At 44.3% G+C, this 19632-nt stretch overlaps 4 protein-coding genes across 10 annotated transcripts in view; 2 read left to right on the top strand and 2 right to left on the bottom strand.

Annotated features, from left to right (window-relative positions):
- The window catches only part of LOC115762233 (spermine oxidase-like), a 73058-nt gene extending 53428 nt beyond the window's left edge, over positions 1 to 19630 (bottom strand). Inside the window, exons 1-3 of one of the 4 annotated variants that reach the window (XM_030704374.1) lie at positions 19595 to 19630; positions 15620 to 17189; positions 14307 to 14382 (exon numbers count right to left, since the gene is read on the bottom strand). In XM_030704374.1, coding sequence (XP_030560234.1) covers positions 15647 to 17164 — 1518 coding nt within the window. In that variant the 5' untranslated portion in view covers positions 17165 to 17189; positions 19595 to 19630 and the 3' untranslated portion in view covers positions 14307 to 14382; positions 15620 to 15646. Of the gene's footprint in view, positions 1 to 14306; positions 14383 to 15312; positions 17190 to 18363; positions 18444 to 19594 lie in introns of those variants that run through there. The other 3 variants (XR_004017799.1, XR_004017800.1, XM_030704373.1) reach the window with 3 other exon arrangements.
- On the top strand, positions 92 to 8416 carry LOC115762230 (MAGUK p55 subfamily member 7). Of its 4 annotated transcripts, none has more exons than XM_030704369.1 (9): positions 92 to 806; positions 3972 to 4077; positions 4132 to 4409; positions 4474 to 4605; positions 4992 to 5021; positions 5619 to 5786; positions 5858 to 6179; positions 7255 to 7431; positions 7491 to 8416. In XM_030704369.1, exons 2-9 carry the CDS (start codon positions 4035 to 4037, stop codon positions 8009 to 8011), a joined length of 1671 nt encoding a protein of 556 aa, XP_030560229.1. In that variant the 5' UTR covers positions 92 to 806; positions 3972 to 4034; the 3' UTR covers positions 8012 to 8416. The 4 variants fall into 4 exon arrangements, with proteins under 4 accessions (XP_030560229.1, XP_030560227.1, XP_030560230.1 ...); XM_030704367.1 differs by having other exon boundaries at positions 7138 to 7431; XM_030704370.1 differs by lacking the exon at positions 4992 to 5021 and having other exon boundaries at positions 93 to 806.
- Positions 10035 to 12631, top strand: LOC115762234 (beta-ureidopropionase). Its single transcript, XM_030704376.1, has 4 exons — positions 10035 to 10245; positions 10980 to 11242; positions 11736 to 12355; positions 12412 to 12631. The coding sequence occupies exons 1-4, from the start codon at positions 10142 to 10144 to the stop codon at positions 12583 to 12585; spliced, it is 1161 nt and encodes a 386-aa protein (XP_030560236.1). The 5' UTR covers positions 10035 to 10141; the 3' UTR covers positions 12586 to 12631.
- On the bottom strand, positions 12595 to 14370 carry LOC115762232 (spermine oxidase-like). Its single transcript, XM_030704372.1, has 3 exons — positions 14289 to 14370; positions 13565 to 14232; positions 12595 to 13497 (listed from the first exon to the last, which is right to left on the bottom strand). The coding sequence occupies exons 1-3, from the start codon at positions 14295 to 14297 to the stop codon at positions 12633 to 12635; spliced, it is 1542 nt and encodes a 513-aa protein (XP_030560232.1). The 5' UTR covers positions 14298 to 14370; the 3' UTR covers positions 12595 to 12632.
- Positions 19631 to 19632: the final 2 nt, after the last annotated feature.

The raw sequence follows: 19632 nt of genomic DNA, 5'->3' as shown, positions 1-19632 counted from the left end.
TGTGTTTATAAAAATATTAAATATTATCAAAAAAAAAAAAAAACATTTAAAATATAATTGTGTTTATCAACTAAAGCAATGTGTAAGGAGACACCCTGTATTTTTGATTGTACTCGCGCGTTTCGCTGACATGCGCACTTTCCACCCTGCTCGGGCGCTGCTGCGGCTGTTAATGGTGGTTGTGTCTGTGTGTGCTCTGTATGTGTGCATGTGTCTGTAAGTGCTTTTTTTCTGAATGGGGCAGCCAGACAGTTAGCCAGGCGACTTGGCCACAGTTCGAGTCAGTCGCTCGCTGCAGTCGCTCGTCGTGAACATTGACAGCGCGCACTCGCTCTCTCTCTCTCTCTGTCTGTCACACACACACACACAGTGTCTCGCTCGCTCGCACGCGCTGCCGCCGCCGCTTTTAGTTTAGTTGCACGAGCTGCAGCCGCACTTGCAGCACGCCACACGGCAGGTGAAGCTCAGATTCAATAACAAATCAAATTCAACCGAAATCCTTGTGAAGCTTACTAAAAATAGCAACAAAAACTGAGCTACAAATTTGACACATATATTCACACACACACGCACACTTATATATAGCGCGTGTGTGGTTGTCTGTGTGTGCGCCAAGTGGAAAACTGTTTAAAAATAAAACAAACGCCAAACGGCAGAAGCTGCAAAAAGTTGTGTCAACTTTGTCGTCAAGCAAAGAAAACTAAATAAAAAACATTTGGCATATGCAACATAACCATAAACAAGAAGAAGAAGAAGCAACAACAACAACAACAACAGCCACTGCGCGTATTTCCATTTGATCTCAGGTAAGCTGCTGCGTGCAGTTTTACTTTCAATGTTAATTAAAATCCCAAATGAAAATTGTTCGAATATGTTGTTGCGCTCTCTTACATTCACACACACACACACCTACACGCTCTCTTACATTCACACACGCGCGCGCTCTTTACACGCGCTCACTCTCTCGCGCTGCGCTGCTGACAGTGTTGCCAGATTTGGCGAACTTCCTTGTACAACAATAGCTAGTTCTTGTGAACTGCAGGCGATCTAATCTGTGATATATTTTGTTTTGTGATTTTTCAACCCCCCTGTTCAGGACTGCCCTACCTATCGCTCGCTCTTCCCCATATTGTGTTACCTGTCTTATCTTATGGACTTCCTTTCTGCGCCCATTGACACGTATCGTTATGCACAACAACAACAAGCACATGCATTTATAAGAAGGCAAACACGCACTTCCCATGGTCTCAAGTCCTCTTGCAATTAGCGTAATTGCGGCTCAACACACAAACACACATGCACATATGTATTTGGTGTTATCAAATGACAAGTTGATAGACAGCGTCGTTTCACAACACTTGAAAAAAACAAAAAGTAAAAGAGAATATTCCTGCAGTTCTTAACTTTTATAGTAGCAAAGAGTTGAGCTGCATCTCAGATTTCTATATAGAAAAAAATTGTTAAAGAGCCACGGAGCCTAGAATTTGTATACTGATTTGTATACTTAATTTAAGACTATTGCTCTTAGTTCAAGTAACGATAACTAAATAACTTAACTATTATAGTAGAAACAAAAATTGAGCTGCTTCTCAGATTACTAGACACTGACTGATTTGTATACTTAATTCAAGAACATAGATACTTATTTCAAGAATAGATATAGTTGGATAAGTAATTGCTGAGTTGCCGTTAAGGCTAAAATTTCGGATCTATTCGTATCCCGTATTTTTTCAAACGTATTTGTTTTCAAACTAAGATTTTGGAGGGATTTGTTTGTCTACTACCACATCTTCGATATTATTTGAAGACCTATTGAATTATTCTATCATGAATTATTACGCAAACTGTGCTACTTTTTGACTATGCAAATTTCCAATTGGAACATTCGGTTAGCTTAGAGTTTACATGCTTGCACCCAATAAGAATAATGGGTAACCACCCGCTCGCCCAGCCACCCACGCTGCTGACGTCGTTGCATTGTAGCCCTGACGGCGAGTCAGCTGTAGTATGTTGTTTTGGGCCACCTTTGACATATTGTGTGTACACGCAAGTATATAGTTCAAGGTCATTCAAAGATACGAGTACCCTCATCCAGCTGAGCAGCTGGGCAGCTGGCACAGCGATAAGCTGTCCCTCAACTGTGTCCACTCGGGAGGGCTGCCCACTGTCAAGGGCAAAAACCAAATACCAAAAACAAAATACAAAATACAAATCATAACAAGCGCAGATAATTGATTAGTTTTATTCGTGCCGCGAATTCGTATTCCTCAAAAATTATAGCATGCGAATGTCATTTAGGGCTCATCAACATGGCAACAGCTATTTATGACACCTGACGCCAATCCTTGGCAGCCTGAGCCTAAATATATATATACAGACTGTAAGCCACAAATATCTACAAGAATTTATGAACACATTCTATTCTCACTACTTTAGCAGGGCAAAAGCCTGCAGCTGACAAAGCTATCGTCCTTTTTAGCACCCCTAAGGGATCTGCGAGTAGCTTGTACAAAATATCTACAAAAGTTTATGAACACATTCTTTTTTCCCTGCTTCAGCAGGTCAAAAGCCTGTAGCTCATAAAACTATCGCCCTTTTTAGCATCCCAAATGGATCTGCGAGTAACTAGTACGAAATATCTACAAGATATTATAAACACATTCTTTTTTCACTACTTTGTAATGGTAAAAGTTTGCAGCTCATAAATAGCCGAATAAGCGCTGCTTTTATCAGTATTTTGTCATGCATTATGCTGTGTAAAAAACTAAGCAATACCAGTCCAGCTGGGCAGCTGGGCAGCCCGTCGTCGACAGGTCAGGTCCTTTGGTCATTTGGCCGTAAAGTGTTAACGAGTGGCAGCTAACAATAGGTAAAGGGTTTAGGCCCCATTATGGACACAAAGTGTTAGTGAACTCTTGTGCCGGACAGTTTGGCAGCTGTCCAGGCGCAGAACTTGTTTTCCAGCTGGCTGGACAAAGGAGAAAGTAGAAAGTAGAAAGGACAAAGGACGTGCAACAGGAAGGAAGCGCAGCCATTGAACATTTAATGTATGCAGTGCAGTCGGCTGCAATGTTTGTTTGTTGTTCAGTTCCAGTACTTGGTCTAATTTATGGGCCCTGTCACTTAAACGAGGACGGCGCCAGCTTTCGACTCAAAAACAGACTAAGCCCAGTCACAATGAAAGTGGCCATAAATTTGCGGCATGTTGGAGACAACCACGCGCACCATAAATCAGCGGCAATTGGAGCGCAGCCCAGTTGGAACCGGCTTAATGGCAGCTAATTGCATTTGCGACATTTGCCACAGGCAAAAGAAGCTCTTACACAGGCCAGGCTGGGGTTTGGCTTCTTGTGCGCCAGCCAGACGCCAGCTGAAGCTAAATTGTGTCTAACAAACCCACGCATTACACATACGACCCGTTGCCAAATTCTTTGTCTGACTTGGCAGTCAGCTCCAAGGAGACGGAATATTGCTTTGTCCTCTTTTGCCTTGGAAAATTGACTCACAGCACGCATCAACATTTTCTTTATCTACTCGGACTTTATATACTCGGATATTGTTCTGTTTATGGCCAAATTTACATAAGTTTCTTTCAAATTGAGTATCGATTTTGGTTATTCAAAAGCTATTGGGGTTCGGCTTATTAAGTTCGTCAGTTGTTCAGCTGTTTATTCGAACTGCTTCTGTTCAATGACAGCTTCTTCTGTCTGCTGACAACTTGCAAAAAGATACTCTTATCTTTAATGGATCTAATTGTGATATATACCTAAGTTATAGTAAGATTCCCCAGACGTCATTCAAATAAACCATTTAGCGTATTAAGGGAGCTCCTTAATTATTAGAATGTAGAAAATGCTGGCGCCCGAACAGGGACTCTTTTGCTGGCGCTCGAGCAGGGACTCTTTTGCTGAATAGTCCCTGCTCGGGCGCCAATATTTTGTTCTGACACTCATCTATTTCTCCTTTTACAGATATAAAGTGCCAAAGGAGTCGAAGGGAACAAGTGTAGCTGCGAGTGTGTGCGTGTTTGTAGCATGCTAGCTGCAGTTATGGCATCAGATATCAATTGGGATCCAGGTAAGTGCCGCCCACATGCCCCCTCTCTGCCCAGTCTAAGCCTTTCGCTTGCAGCGCTTTCAAGGTTGATAACCACGTTAAAGGAATCGGACAATCTGTCCAATGATCAGGAGATAGACTTTCTGAAGGCCCTGCTGGAGTCCAAGGAGCTGAATGCTTTGGTCAATGTGCACACAAAGGTGGCCAAGGTGGGCCGCGATGAGCGTCTCGCGCCCGTGCTGTCCACCTCGGCCCAGGTGCTGTACGAGGTGCTGGAGCAGCTGTCGCAGCGCTGTCATCTAAGCGACGACTGCAAGGAGGCATTTCATCTGCTGCAGGACTCCCACGTGCAGGTGAGCAAAGGTGGCAGCGAAATTGCGAATGCAAATGTAATTCAATGGAGTCCGTCTTCCGCAGCACCTGCTTTTTGCACACGATGCCATTGCGCAGAAGGACTTCTATCCGCATCTGCCGGAGGTGCCCATCGAAATGGACGAGGACGAGGAGACCATCAAGATTGTGCAGCTCGTCAAGAGCAACGAGCCACTGGTGAGTTTGAGCCTGGACTCGTAACGCTTTCAACTCATGTCCATTTGTGTCATTCGTCATTTGCATCGATCAATATCGCGTCTATATAAAGTGCTATAACTGTCTCAACTCAGGCGCTCATTTCTCATAATTGTGCCCCACATATTTTACCCAATCTCTGTCTCTTTCTCTCATTCTCAATGTCCTCTGCTTTTGTGTCTCTAAAGCCAAGCAGCTGAATTCATTCATTTCCAAATCATTTCCTTCAAATACTCTCGTTTTAATGCTAACAATGTTTATTGTACATTTTTGCTTTTGTGTAACGAAAATCGAATAAAATCGAAAACAAAATTTTCCAAAAACTTGCTCACTAAAAAAAAATATATATAAATAAAAATAAAATACAGACAGGAGCACAAAGTGCGGAACCGATTGTTGTAAGTAAAATGTATAGTTCCAGCATTAAATAAGACATAGAGTGTAACATGGCACCCCAACAACAACAAAAACAACAACAACAATTACAACAACAACAAACCCGCCTCAAAACAACTTTTGTGTACAAAACAATTTGTTGAATCTTTTCTTTTTCATTGTAAAATATCAAGAAAAACGACACCCAAAAACATACACACACACACGTGGAAAGCCTCAACCTCACACACACACGTGTACAGCCTCAACTTCACACACACACATACATGTACACATGTACACAGCCTCACAGCCTCACACACACACAAACACAAACACATGTACACACACAAACAAATATACACACACACACACGTGTACAGCCTCAACTTCACACACACACACATGTACAACCTCAGCCTCACACACACACATACATGTACAACCTCAGCCTCACACACACACACGTGGAAAGCCTCAACCCCACACACACACATGTACAGCCTTAAATATACACACACACACACATGTACAGCCTCAGCCTCACACACACGCACACACATACACTCTCTGCGCAGCCTGTCGTAAACTCTGCTTAAACTTGTATTGCATACTTTTAGGGCGCCACCATAAAAACGGACGAGGAGACGGGCAAAATAATCATAGCACGAATCATGCACGGCGGCGCCGCGGATCGCTCGGGCCTGATACACGTCGGCGACGAGGTGATCGAGGTGAACAGCATCAATGTGGAGGGCAAGACGCCGGGCGATGTACTCACCATACTGGTAATTATATTTATTTTGTGTGCCCCAATCATGTCCAAGACTCAGTCTGACAGCCAATTTCATGGGCACAGCAAAATTCGGAGGGCACCATTACCTTTAAGCTGGTGCCCGCGGACACGAAAGGCGCCCAGCGCGAGTCCAAGGTGCGTGTGCGCGCGCATTTCGACTACAATCCGGATGTGGATCCGTATATACCCTGCAAGGAGGCGGGCCTGGCATTTCAGCGCGGCGATGTGCTGCACATTGTCGCCCAGGATGATGCCTATTGGTGGCAGGCGCGCAAGGATCACGAGCGTTCCGCACGCGCCGGCCTTATACCAAGCCGGGCTCTGCAGGAGCGTCGCATCCTACACGAGCGTACGCAACGCGAATGCAACGACATGGACTCCAAGCGTAAGTGTATACAACTATCGAATCATCGAATCATAATTATCGAATCAGTGCGCATGTGTGGCAGAACTCATCGAATCATATATTCGCCAAAAAAAACCTACTCGAAGTATTTTTCCCAGTTTACAATTTACCCCAAATGGTGACATGAGAAATTTAAAATACAAAATTAAAAAAAAAAAAAACTAGAGTAGCAGAAAAATATCCGAGTCATCGAATCATTCATTCGCATATTGAGCCTAGGAAACCTGCTTGTAATCCTTTTCCCAATTTAAATTTGAAAATATCTTAAATGAAAATAGAGGTGTTCCCCAAAATTGTGACGCAATACATAGAAGTTAAATGATTATTTAAAAAAATTGGGTTCTTATAAAAAGAATTTGTCGAATCATTCATAATTTCCGAGTCATCGAATCATTCACTCACAAATAGAGCCTAGGAAACATACTCGAAATCCTTTCCCCAATTTAAATTCGAAAATACCATTATATTGAATAGAGGTATTCCCTAAAATTGAGACGCGAGAAATTTAAGATTAAAGATTATTAAAAAAAAAACCAAGAGTACTTAAGGAAACCTACTCGGAATCCTTTTCCCAGTTTCAATTTGAAAATATCATACAAATAAATAGAGGTATTCCCCAAAATTGAGACGCGAGAAATAGAAGATAAAATACTAATTAAAAAACTAGATAACTAAAGAGAGGAAGTTGTTGGGCTGCACCTGCACCTATTTGTGGTTAAGTACAGTAAATATAACGTCAAGATGTGAAATCCGTGTAGCTCGCACAATTGCAGGAATACCTCTATTAATGCGGAACAAACAGCCTTTGATTAAACTGCCCTCGCATGTGACTCATTCGTTTCATTCTAATCATTTGCTCACTCATCAAAACCAATCATCGCTCCACATCGACCTCGACCTCCGCCTCCGTTGCTTCTCGATTCCCACCTGGTCGTAGCCGGTTCATGCGCCTCGCTCTGCACAACGCCGCCCGGTTCGCCCCGGCTGCAGACGAGCAGCAGCAGCAGCTCGTGCCGCCAGCCAAAGACTAAAAAGATCATGTACGATTTGACAGAGAATGATGACTTTGATCGGGAACTGATTGCCACATACGAGGAGGTGGCCAAGCTGTATCCCAGGCCGGGCATCTATCGACCGGTTGTGCTGATCGGAGCGCCCGGCGTCGGACGCAACGAGCTGCGCCGCCGGCTGATAGCGCGCGATCCGGAAAAGTTTCGCAGTCCGGTGCCATGTGAGTTGACTCCAGCTTTGCTCCAAGATCTAAATAATCCATATTCCAATGCCTTGCAGATACCACAAGACCCATGCGCACGGGCGAGGTGCCCGGCCGTGAATACATTTTTGTGGCACGCGACAAAATGGACGCGGACATCGAGGCCGGCAAATTTGTGGAGCACGGCGAGTACAAGGGCCATCTGTACGGCACCTCCGCAGAGAGCGTCAAGTCGATTGTGAATGCGGGCTGTGTCTGTGTGCTGAGTCCGCATTATCAGGCGATCAAGACGCTGCGCACGGCACAGCTGAAGCCATTCCTCATACACATCAAGCCGCCGGAGCTGGCCGTGCTGAAGGCGACGCGAACAGAGGCGCGCGCCAAGTCCACCTTCGACGAGGCCAATGCGCGCAGCTTTACAGACGAGGAATTCGAGGATATGGTCAAATCGGCGGAACGCATCGACTTCATCTATGGCCACTTTTTCGATGTCGAGATCGTTAACGGGGAGCTGGTGAATGCCTTCGAGCAACTGGTCCAGCATGTCCAGCGGCTGGAGAACGAGCCCCTTTGGGCGCCCTCCATGTGGGTGCAGTAAATTTTTAGCACCGCCCCCCCCCCTGCCATGCCACGCCCCCTCGCAATTTGTTGAACCAACACCAAAGTATTTGCCATACGAATTTAGCCAACTAATTTTCTTGTTGTTCTTGGCCCAGAGACAACATTAAACACAAAAACTGTACAGTTGATTGCCAATGTTGCACGGCATTTAGTTAGAAAGAGAGAGAGACACGCGCGAAAGAGAGAGAGAGATATACACGTATATATATATATATGTATAAAGAAAGAGAGAGAAATACTATTTACCCCTAGGCGGTCCTGCCGGACGCTCCTGTCCAGCGTTAGTCCTTTTCACGACATGTACCTTTTTTGCGTAAAAGTGAAAACAATGAAAAGAATACAATAAAAATCAAATACGAAAAGCAAAGCAAGTAAAAATTATGAAAACTAATTAAACAACAATTTAACCAAATTTAAGCGAAATTATTGCAAAAACAAAACAAAACTAAAAACTCTGTTGTACAACAATTATTTAACTCAAATAACGATTGTCCAAAACCAAATCCATATATTAAAGATTTAAAATGTTTAAATTTTATAAACAAACCAAGAGAAAATTATAAATGTGTTACAAATTCCAGCAATTCGACTTTTATGTGTATTATTATACAGAATTTAAGGCATTCATATCAGTTTACAGCGAGGATTCGAACCAGCAACTTTACTTCTTTGTTTCTATCTATCTCTATCTTTAGTGGAATTTTGAATTGTTAAGAAATGAATTGGATTCGAACCAGCAACTTTTGTTTATATCTATCTCTATCTTTAGTAGAATTATCTATTGTTAAGAAATGAATTGGATTCGAACCAGCAACTTTACTTTTTTGTTTCTATCTATCTCTATCTTTAGTAGAATTATCTATTGTTAAGAAATGAATTGGATTCCAACCAGCAACTTTACCTTTTTGTTTCTATCTATCTCTATCTTTAGTAGAATATTCTATCGTTAAGAAATGTATTGGATTCGAACCAGCTACTTTACCTTTTTGTTTCTTTCTATCTCTATCTTTAGTAGAATTTTGAATTGTGAAGAGCTTTTGTCAGCTTGAAAACCTGTGATATTCGCAAAAGCGATTCCATATGCGCCACATTTGTATGTGCATAAGTAATTATGATCTCACAAAATAATATTTGCATTTGAGAGAACTCTGTTGATAAGCCAGAGCATGTTTATGGAAAAAATAACAAACTAGACCAAAATAGTTGGAGGAGGCAATTCTATATATCTCTAAATATGTATATCAAAATAAATTATCCAATTATATGCTTAACAAGTATCAGAGGGTAAGTACATCATAATCATATCAAGTTTTTTTCTAGATAAATTCTTTAATATGCGCTCTCTTGCTAACAAATGTATCTATGAGATTCTTAGGGCCAGCTACTTTGACAAAAAAAAAATACTCTTCTTCTGGCCCCCATGAACTGCTCCCGTAATTTAGAAATTAAAGACTTGGAATATATATTCGAATATATTGGGAAAGCTTCTTATTATGGGAAACGATTTCTAAAAGAGCCTACGCAGAGATTAACCCTTCACTGGCCACCAGGCCCGTGCCGAACACCCAAGTTTATAGCTATACTTTTTTGTCTTTTAGCTATAAAACGGCCAAACAGCAGCGCCTTTTGGCATCGCATACGTTCTGCTCGGCAGCTGCGTCATTGCCAATTGAGATAAGGTCAAACGGCGCGAGCGACAGCCAAGAGCAGAGAGCAAAGAGAAAAGCGAAGAGCGAAGAGAGAGTGGAGAGTAAAGAGTGGAGAGTGAAGAGTGGAGAGGGGAGCGTGAAGAGGGAAGTAACAGCAACGGAGTGGTTGCGAATGCAGCGTGCACAGAGCGAAGAGAGAGCGGAGAGCGGAGAGTGTAGAGCGGAGAGTGTAGAGCGGAGAGTGTAGAGCGGAGAGTGTAGAGCGGAGACTGAAGAGCGGATGATTGCGAATGCGGCATATGCCGCGATCATTTGCCGTGCACATTCCGCATCGTGCGCCAATCGCGAGTGGTTGTTGCCCGGAGACGAGCGCTTGTCTAGTGAAACCAGCCACTGCCCCCGCACCCCCCACCCACCCTTCTTCTGAATATACGTCAATTGAATTGTCGCCGGAAAATATGTCGAAATTTGAACTGAAAAATCTGGATGAATGCCTGGAGAAGCATTTGCCAGCGGAGGAGCTAAGAGAGGTCAAGCGCATACTTTATGGCGTGGAGCAAGAGTAAGTATATGTACACGCACACACACACATGGAAACTCTATGCTAATCAGAGCTTAACTGCCTGATAAGCAATACAATGTAGTTTAACAGCTGCACAGATAAGCCGAAATGTATGTCCATTATTTGGAGAGTATCTAATAAAATTTGTGGTAATAACATGTGTTAAATTCACGCCCTATCAAAAAATAAATAAACACATTAAATGTATATTTAGAAAATATATATATGCAGAGAAAGAATTCTCAGTTTGAGGGGGATTGGCATGTTTTACTTGTGCTCCGAAATGTTTATATTATTTTGCGCTAAAAGAAATGTCTTCTTTATATGTAAATCATGCATTATTTAAAAAGTTTATAAAGCCAATTAATTTCTCTAGACTATACTATACATTCAAATCGAATATATTCCAAGTTTACAGACAGAGAATGGGAGTTCCAAAATATAGATTGAGACAGACTAAGACAGATTGACAAACTATATCAGCTATATGGACAGCACTTTTGATCAAGTATATATATATTATGTTTTATACAGAAGCTATGACGAATCAGCATAACACTTCGAAAGTGTATCAAAAGTAGTTGGCATCAAAATCGACAAGAAAAACAAAAACAGATACGAATTATTTACGTATCAAGTGGAATGCAAGCAAAGTAAACTGTCGCGCTTCCGCTGACTCGCTCTTTCACCTTCTGCTCCACTCCTCACTCCATTCTCTCTTTTCATTCCCTTAGCCAAACTCTGGAGCTGCCAGCGAGCGCCACACTCACCGCCGAGCAGAATGGCTTTGAGATCAAGGGCTATCGCTTTGGGGCACGCGAGGAGCAGCTGCGTAAGCCGCGCCTGGTGCGTGTGGGCGCCATTCAAAACTCCATTGCGCTGCCAACGACGGCGCCCATTGAGCAGCAGCGCGAGGGCATTTGGAACAAGGTGAAGCTGATGATCAAGGCCGCGGCACAGGCCGGCTGCAACATCGTGTGCACCCAGGAGGCATGGAGTGAGTACATCCCAACCAGAACCCTGCATCGGTTATTAGCATCACACTCAGATATTCAATCGAGCAACGCAATGTTCGAGTGAACAAGAAGATAAGTTCGAGCTGTTCGAGTCAGCAACATGTTTGAGCTCGACCTGAGCGAGGCAGCAACATGTTCGAGCTGAAAATTTGACTCTCGACTCGGTCGAACGAATGATTGTTCTAGTTTCGGATACGGATACACGTTTCTATTGACTCGATGCTGGGTTTTCAATTCTAGCTTTATAAACATAGACAACAGTTGCTTTTGGTTATGGTTGAAGTTCGACGTCGAGTCAGCAACATGTTTGACGTCGAGTCAGCAACATGTTCGAGCTATAAATTTGAGTGTCTCGTTCGAACGAAATAATTGTTCAAGTATCCGAAACATTTTTCAATTGACTCGATGCAGGGCTCAGACTATATAAACATGAATACAAGTTGCTTATGGTTTATGGCTTCCCCTCCCCTTTAGCCATGCCCTTTGCGTTCTGCACGCGAGAGAAATTCCCCTGGTGTGAGTTTGCCGAGGAGGCGGAACGCGGTCCGACAACCAAAATGCTGGCGGAGCTGGCCAAGGCCTACAACATGGTTATCATACACTCAATACTGGAGAGGGATGTGGAGCATGGCGAAACGATTTGGAACACGGCCGTGGTCATTTCGAACAGCGGCCGTTACATGGGCAAGCATCGCAAGAATCACATACCACGCGTCGGCGACTTCAATGAGTCCACCTACTACATGGAGGGCAATACGGGGCATCCAGTGTTCGAGACTGAATTCGGCAAACTGGCGATTAACATTTGCTATGGCCGGCATCATCCGCAGAACTGGATGATGTTCGGTGTGAATGGTGCGGAAATTGTGTTCAATCCCTCGGCCACAATAGGACGTCTCTCGGAGCCATTGTGGGGTATTGAGGCGCGAAATGCGGCCATTGCCAATAGCTACTTTACGGTGCCCATCAATCGCGTCGGCAGCGAGCAGTTTCCCAATGAGTACACCTCCGGCGACGGCCAGCCGGCGCACAAGGAGTTTGGACCCTTCTATGGCTCCACATATGTGGCAGCGCCCGATGGCTCCAGAACTCCGGTAAGTCTTGGAATTATTTCCATCAGTCTAATGCGACGTCCTTCGTTTTCATGTAGAGCCTATCCCGCTGCCGCGACGGTCTGCTGGTAACCGAGCTGGATCTCAATTTGTGTCGCCAGGTCAAGGATTTCTGGGGCTTCCGCATGACGCAGCGACTGCCGCTGTACGCCGAATCGTTGCGCAAGGCCGCCGAACTGGACTTCCAGCCGCAGATAATCAGGGAGTCGTGAACACTTCCAAAAATGTATATTCAAAATAGAAAATCAAATGAAAAATATTACAAATCCTTTTGGTAGTACCCAGTCAGACGTTTAGCCTCGCGCATGCCCGTCTCCACGGCGCCATGCACGGTGGAATAATGAGTCGAGCTGGTTGCCTCGCCGGCAAACAGAAGAACTGGTCGCACCGACATGGGTATTATGTGATCCCAGGAAATGCGCGAACCGCACGGCTCATAGGCCAGCATATTGACCGGCTGGGCCAGCTGGTCGGGCCCGGTCTTGTAGATGTTGGTCAACAGGGAGCGGTACGAGTAGGCGCCCAAATGAGCCGGATCGATGCTCCATTTGCTGCTGACCACGCGCTTGGGATGCGGTATCTTCAGATGGGGCAGAAATCGCTTCAGCATATACACGACCCCATGGGCCAACAGTTTGCCGTCTATTGTCTCGATCACCTCCGTGCTGGGCCCCGCCGCCCAGCCGAGCAGCACCCGGGGCTGACAGGCATAGACGTGAAAGGCATATATGTCCGAGACCCATTCGAGCTGCGGCTGATTCATATCCTCGGTGCGCCACATGGCATTGAAGCCGTGCCAGTTGTCCTGCCAGAATTGTTCCTCGAATTCGGCAAAGATCTTGCACACGCTGCCAAAGCCCATAAAATTGATAGCCTTGCGTTTGGCCTGCGGCAGATACGGATGAAAGAATGTGGTATTACGCTTGAGCACGCCCAGCGATACGGTGACAACCACATGATCCGCAATATATTTCTTGTCATCCTCGCAGGAGAGCTGCACGGTGCCATCCGAACGATCCCAATCGATTTGCAGGACGCGCGTATTGAGATCAATGCAATCCTTGAGCATACCCTGCTCGTTCATCTCGTCGCCGCCAAGGAGCACGCGCAGGAACTGCTTGAAGCTGTAAGGGATAACGAGGGTTTAGCTTGGATTGGGTTGGTTGAATCCTAACGGTTGCCTGGCCCTACCCGCGTTCGCGGAAATTGTGGTTTTCGCCGTGACAGGTGCGGTATGTCTCGTAGCCGGAGGCGCTCATGTCTGTGTCCACGGCGCTGCCCTCCATTTTCTTGAATGTGCGCAAAAATTCGGCTGCCAGCTCGCGATTGAGATGCTTCAAGCCCGGCATTGACAGCTCCTCGGCAAACTTCTCCACCAAATATTCACCAAAGGTGCCCTCGCGCTCGAACAGCTCCGAGCGCTTATAACGATAGATGGACGAGAGGACATTCACCAGCTTGCGGGCGAGAGAGCGCGACATGCGCTGTCCGCTGGAACGTATCCAATCCATGTGCCGAAACATGTCGCACGCCGGTTCCAACATATCCAATTCCTTAACCATTTGATATACAACATTCTCCTGCTGACCATAGACCCACTGGGCACCCAAATCGACATAGTTGTCGGCAAATTTCATCGTTCTGATCCGTCCGCCGATGCGATTGGACATCTCCACGATCCGTACGTTCTCGAAGCCGTGCCTCTTCAGCTCGACGGCGCAGGCGAGCCCCGAAACGCCGGCGCCCAATATCAGAATTTTGGGATCCTGGTGCAGGGGCAGACTAAGCTTCTTGGGCGATTTTCTTTTGGATGCATGATACCGATTGTGAAGCCCTTGATTTGGTTTTTTCGCACAACACTGCGATAGTTGGGGCTTAAATATGAATTACTCCAGTTGCCATCGGCCGTACTTACACTTCCCATATAATAATTTACAAAATTTTTCAATTAGCTAAAACCAAAACTGTAGAGAAATTGTCAAATCCACTCAAATTTTGAATTTAATTGCCTACTCAGCACAGCTCCAAGCAATCCCCAAAAGGAAGATGCCAACGATTATTATGGGGGCAGAAATTTTATAAAGTTCAATTCTTATAGAAAAACGTATCAAAGGATATATATCTTTGCATATAAATTTAATTCAATTCAATCAGATGAAAAATGAAAATAGCCAACCATGAATATAACCAAAATTAATGCCAATCGGACGAAAACTACAACCTTGCAATCGTTTTGCACTTATTTTCCACTATATAAAGTAGTGAAAATGCAGTTCATCAATCAGTCAGACAGACAGACAGACAGTCAATCAATCAATTATATATATATACATATATACATATGTGTATATGCATTTATACATATATGTATATGGATAATCACATTTAATTGCTATGTCGGGCAAAGAGCTCGTATTTATATTTATATGGGACTCAATCACTCAATCAGTCAGTCAGCACAGTTTTGTTTGTCTTTGTACTAACAATTTATACTTATTTTCAACTTTGAATGTAACTTCTGTGCAAAAAGGAGCGCTGCGTTGATCGCCAATTTGTCAGTCAGGCAGTCAATCAGTCAGCCAGTCAGTCAGTCAATCAGTCGGTCAGTATATATTGTTAATCTATTTTATAGCCATTTTGAGCTTAAATTGTAACTTGTGTGAAAAATGAAGCTTTTTAGCGCTGCGCTTTGCGTTTATCTACAATTAGTAAATCAATCAATCAGTCAGCTAGTCAGTCAGTCAATCAGGCGGTCAGTTAGGACAAAATGTTTCGTAGTTAGATGGATATAGGATTTATGCATGGTTAATAGCACATAGTGGCAGTCTATATATTTGTATACATAATCATGATTGATTGATTGATTGATTGATTGTAAGTAGGACCTAAGAAGCCAGAAGTTAGGTCAAAATATTTCGTATTTAGATGGACATAAGATTTATGTATGGTAAACAGCACAAAGTATCATTCTATGCTACATATTTGTATATCTACTCAGGATTGATTGATTGATTGATTGTAAGCAGATTCTAGGAAGACCTAACCAATCAGGCGGTCAGTTGGGACAAATAAGTAAGATGGGCATAAGATTTATGTATGGTAAATAGTAGCATTCTATGCTATATATTTGTATATCTAATCAGGATTGATTGATTGATTGATTGTAAGCAGATCCTAGGAAGACCTGAGCTTCTTTGTTATTATTTTTTTTTCATTTTATCCATAATCCATTGCACAATTACTTACAAAATAGGCTCGCGCCGACTCCTGATGTTATAGCTGCGACTTGGCCGGCGCCACGCTGAGGCCATAAAAGTCCGCCAATCGCTTGGCCTCACGCCAACCGGCCTCCACGGCACCGTGGACCGTTGAGTAGTAATGCTCGCTGCTGGCCTCGCCGGCGAACTGGACAATTGGCTTGTCGCAGCGGCTCTGCTGCGGGACCAGCATTTTGCTGCGTCCCGGCGAAGGCGGCGTCATGGCAACCACCGTCAATGGCTGGGCCAGATCGCTGGCGCCGGTGCCCAGGCGTTCCGTGTCCATGGAGCGAAAGGAGTAGGAGCCACGGAAATGCGGATTTGTGTACCAGGCGGAGCTGCGAAAGCCGAGCGGCTCGGGTATGTGCCAGTGTAGAAAGCGCCGGAAGAGATACATGCAGCCGGCAACTACCTCAGCTGGCTGCAGTGACTCCATGTGCCGGCCATTGGCATTTATGATCCAGCCGGCGAGGACGCGTGGCTGATAGCTGACGCGATAGAAGCCAAAGACATCCTCCAGCCAGGCAAGCGGCGTATTGCGTATATCGGCCAGATCCTGCTGACGCCACAACAGCGTAAATCCCGTCCAATCCTCGGGCCAAAAGGCCGCCGGAAACTCGACAAACAGCTTGTTGACGGTGCCAAAGGCCAATCCCTGGATAGCACGTTGCTTGGCCACCGGCAGCTGCGGCTCGAACAGCTGCAAATGCTGCTCCTTAAGGACGCCCAGCGAAACGGTGACTATCACATGATCTGCCAGGCAGGATTCGCCGTTGTTCAGCTGCAGCTCGACCCGAGCATCATTGCGATTCCAATTGATTTTGGTGACGCGCCGATTAAAGAGCACCCGCTGCTCGAGGATGCCCAGATCCGAGCTCGTCTGCAGCTCGCGACTGCGCGTTAGCAGACGCAACAGCTCGACAAAGCCCTTGTCCTTCCAGTTAAGCAGAATGTCGCCCTCGCACTCCCAATAGTCCAGATAGCCGCGCCCGGACACCTCCTCCAGAGTGTCGGATGCCTCCACAGAGTTCTCGAATTTTTGATAATTATCAAAGAACTCGCCCGCAATGACCGGATCAATGTCGGCATTCTCCGGCCGGCGCAGCATCTCATAGAACTTGCTCGACAGATAGCTGCCCAGTGAGCCGCTGCAGTGCTGCAGCTCCAGCTGCCGTGTGACCAGCGAGTCACCCACAATCGCCTTCAGCCGGCTGGCGACGTTGTCCGGCAAGACTTCGCGATTGCTGCGCACACACTGATAGTTCTCGTAGACGGGTCCCGTGGACTCCAGCAGATCTTGCTGGCTGGCCAGCTCGTAGACAATGTTATCCTGCTCGCCGTGGCACCATTGGGCGCCCAGATCGATCACGTTCTCGCCAAAGGGTATCGTGTGTATGCGACCGCCCAGACGCGACTCGGCCTCAACGATCAGCACATTCTGGAAGCCATATTCCAGGAGCTTGGTAGCGCAGGCAACACCCGATGCTCCGGCGCCGATGATAACAATTTTGTGATCCCGATGCGATTTGCTCATAGCGTTCTATATAGATCCTCCACAACTGCAAACAGAATGGATGCGAGAGGTGATAACAAGTCTCAAGTAAACTAGAGGGGGCAGAGCAGAGCGCGCGGCTGGGCGAACAATCAGCGTGTGAATAATTGTGATTTATTACAATTAAACGAGATTATAAAAATTTCGCTAATGGAATGGGATATAATCAAAATTTAACTCAACACGACTGTTTGTAACCTACATACATAACCGGGCGTATCGCGCCTTAACCGAAGCAGGTTGACCAACACCCCCTTAATCACCTGAGATAGCTTAAGTATCCTAGCTCGCATAGTTCGGGCATCAATCAGTCAATCAGTTAGTCAATCAACTCGCTAGTTAGTCAGTCATTTGGTCAGACAGTCATTCCGTTAGTTAATTAGACAATTAATCAGTCAATCTTTCAATCAGTCAGGCGATTATACATTCAGTCATCCAGTCAATCAGTCAGGCAGTCATTCATTCAAGTAGTTAGTCAGTTAACCAGTCATCATTCATTCAACTTATTACACAATTAATCAGCCACCGTTCAGTCAATCTTTTAATCAGTCAGACGATTATACATTCAATCATCCAGTCAATCAGTCATTTAATCAGGCAGTCATTCAGTCAACTAGTTAGTCAATTAATCAGTCATCTTTCATTGAACTTATTACACAATTAATCAGTCATTATTCAATCTATCAATCAGTGAGACAATAACATATTTAGTCATCCAGTCAATCAGCATGTCAGTCATTTAGACAGGCAGTCAATCAGTCAGCTAGCTAGTCAATCAATCAGTCAATCTATCAATCAGTCAGACAATCATACATTCAGTCATCCAGTCAATCAGTCAGTCAGTAATTCATTTAACCAGTTAATTAGTCAATAAGTCAGTCAATCAGTCTGTCGGTTATTAACTCAATCAGTCATGCAGTCAGTCATTTGTTGTCAGTAAATCATTCAGGATAAACAGAGAAAATAAATGTAGAAATGTCTTCACATGAAATAAGATCGGCCAAAAGCCGTGAGAAAGTCGCTCGTCCAAATATGCAGGGTATGCAGTTCGGCCTAACTGACGTAAGCATTAAAGAAAGATTATCTTCAATTTCTTACGGTGACAAACGAATAGTTGAAAGAATTTTGAATGTAATTTCATATTTTTGGTATATTATAAACAGATTAAAATATTAACCTACTTTTTTTCTTCAAAAACATTTAAAATTTGGAAATTTGTAAAGTTTGTCAATTAATTTGGAGTTGTACTAAAGGAAAAGGCAACAATAGAAATTTAAAATTAATTTCTGAAATCCAAACAAAAATATTAAACTAAATTTGGATAGATTATAAAAATAAAAGGGCATAAAAGTATTTTCAAAAAGCCAACTAACGCCATCGAAATATACATATATATATATGTATATATATCACACATGTGATTAGCAGAGAAAAACATTAAGAATAATGTGAAACAGGCGTTACAAACATTCTCACGAATCCATAATACCCTGTTGCGTGAATTATGATGAGAAGCCGGCATAACGGTAATTGTATATGTTGTTGTTGTTTTGTTTTTCTGTTTTGTGTGTGCTTGCGTGTACAGGAGAAGGGACGGACGGTACGAGGGGGACCATTGCAGCACAAACACGTGCGCAGACACAAATGCCATTTAACGCGAATTCCGTCTGCCCACTTGCTTATGCAGCTGCTTTTGCAATAGTATTAGTTACATACATGGAAAACGTACTTACGAAAATAAAAATAAAAACAGACTATAGGTGGCGCGGTGACAAATTGCATTAGAAAACAGCTGAAACAAATTACATTTGCATTTAAACGAAATTCGTAACGGTGTTTGCTGATAAGAAGAAACGCGCGCAGCGCGTCAAGCTCTGATAACGGGACTCGCTTTAAGTGAGAATGAGAGCGCGCGCAATCACACAGTTAGACAGACGGACACGCGATACACGCACACAACGAGTTCAGCCTGTACTTATTAATAGCCAATGGAGTGGGACGAGTGTTCAGTGGATAAACGGTACATAGGCAATTTCTTAGCTATGCAGTTGGCTTGGCCAGCCTGGACCAGCCAGTTTTCTGGCTGGCAACCCCAGCGGCACGCTTATACAATGCCCACTTACTGCACACGCAATGGATGGCTCCGGTTGCCAGAAAGAGAACGTAGCATTGATTTTATTTGTATATTTGACAAAGTGACCAAAAACTTTTCAAGGTTCAAGCGCAGTGCATAAAATTATAAAAAAATAAAAAAACACAGCACTGCACACGTTTTGCACATACGTATGTACATATATGTACATATATACACAGACTGGCATAAGCATGCTTGTGCATGCACGTATGTATGTATCGGCACAAAAAGCTCCCCTCACTCCACTCCCTGTGCTCTGCTAGCCTTGTCTCACTTACCGAAAATAATTGTTTTTGGTTTATTTTATTACTTTTGA

Source organism: Drosophila novamexicana, unplaced genomic scaffold, assembly GCF_003285875.2.
Source record: "Drosophila novamexicana strain 15010-1031.04,08,12 unplaced genomic scaffold, DnovRS2.1 tig00000564-arrow-pilon, whole genome shotgun sequence".
Classification (NCBI taxonomy): domain Eukaryota; kingdom Metazoa; phylum Arthropoda; class Insecta; order Diptera; family Drosophilidae; genus Drosophila; species Drosophila novamexicana.
Note: the sequence above shows the minus strand (reverse complement) of the source record. Positions and strands in the feature narration are given on the sequence as shown.

Excerpts from the sequence above, each read along its gene's own strand:
- LOC115762230 (XM_030704367.1), top strand. The coding sequence starts at position 4,035 with ATGCTAGCTGCAGTTATGGCATCAGATATCAATTGGGATCCAG. Across the intron at positions 5,022-5,618 it reads AAAGTGCGGAACCGATTGTT|GGCGCCACCATAAAAACGGA; the intron begins GTAAGTAAAATG and ends GCATACTTTTAG. Across the intron at positions 5,787-5,857 it reads GCGATGTACTCACCATACTG|CAAAATTCGGAGGGCACCAT; the intron begins GTAATTATATTT and ends TCATGGGCACAG.
- LOC115762234 (XM_030704376.1), top strand. The coding sequence starts at position 10,142 with ATGTCGAAATTTGAACTGAAAAATCTGGATGAATGCCTGGAGAAGCAT. Across the intron at positions 10,246-10,979 it reads CTTTATGGCGTGGAGCAAGA|CCAAACTCTGGAGCTGCCAG; the intron begins GTAAGTATATGT and ends TCATTCCCTTAG. Across the intron at positions 12,356-12,411 it reads CCGATGGCTCCAGAACTCCG|AGCCTATCCCGCTGCCGCGA; the intron begins GTAAGTCTTGGA and ends GTTTTCATGTAG.
- LOC115762232 (XM_030704372.1), bottom strand. Across the intron at positions 13,498-13,564 it reads CACAATTTCCGCGAACGCGG|CTTCAAGCAGTTCCTGCGCG; the intron begins GTAGGGCCAGGC and ends TATCCCTTACAG.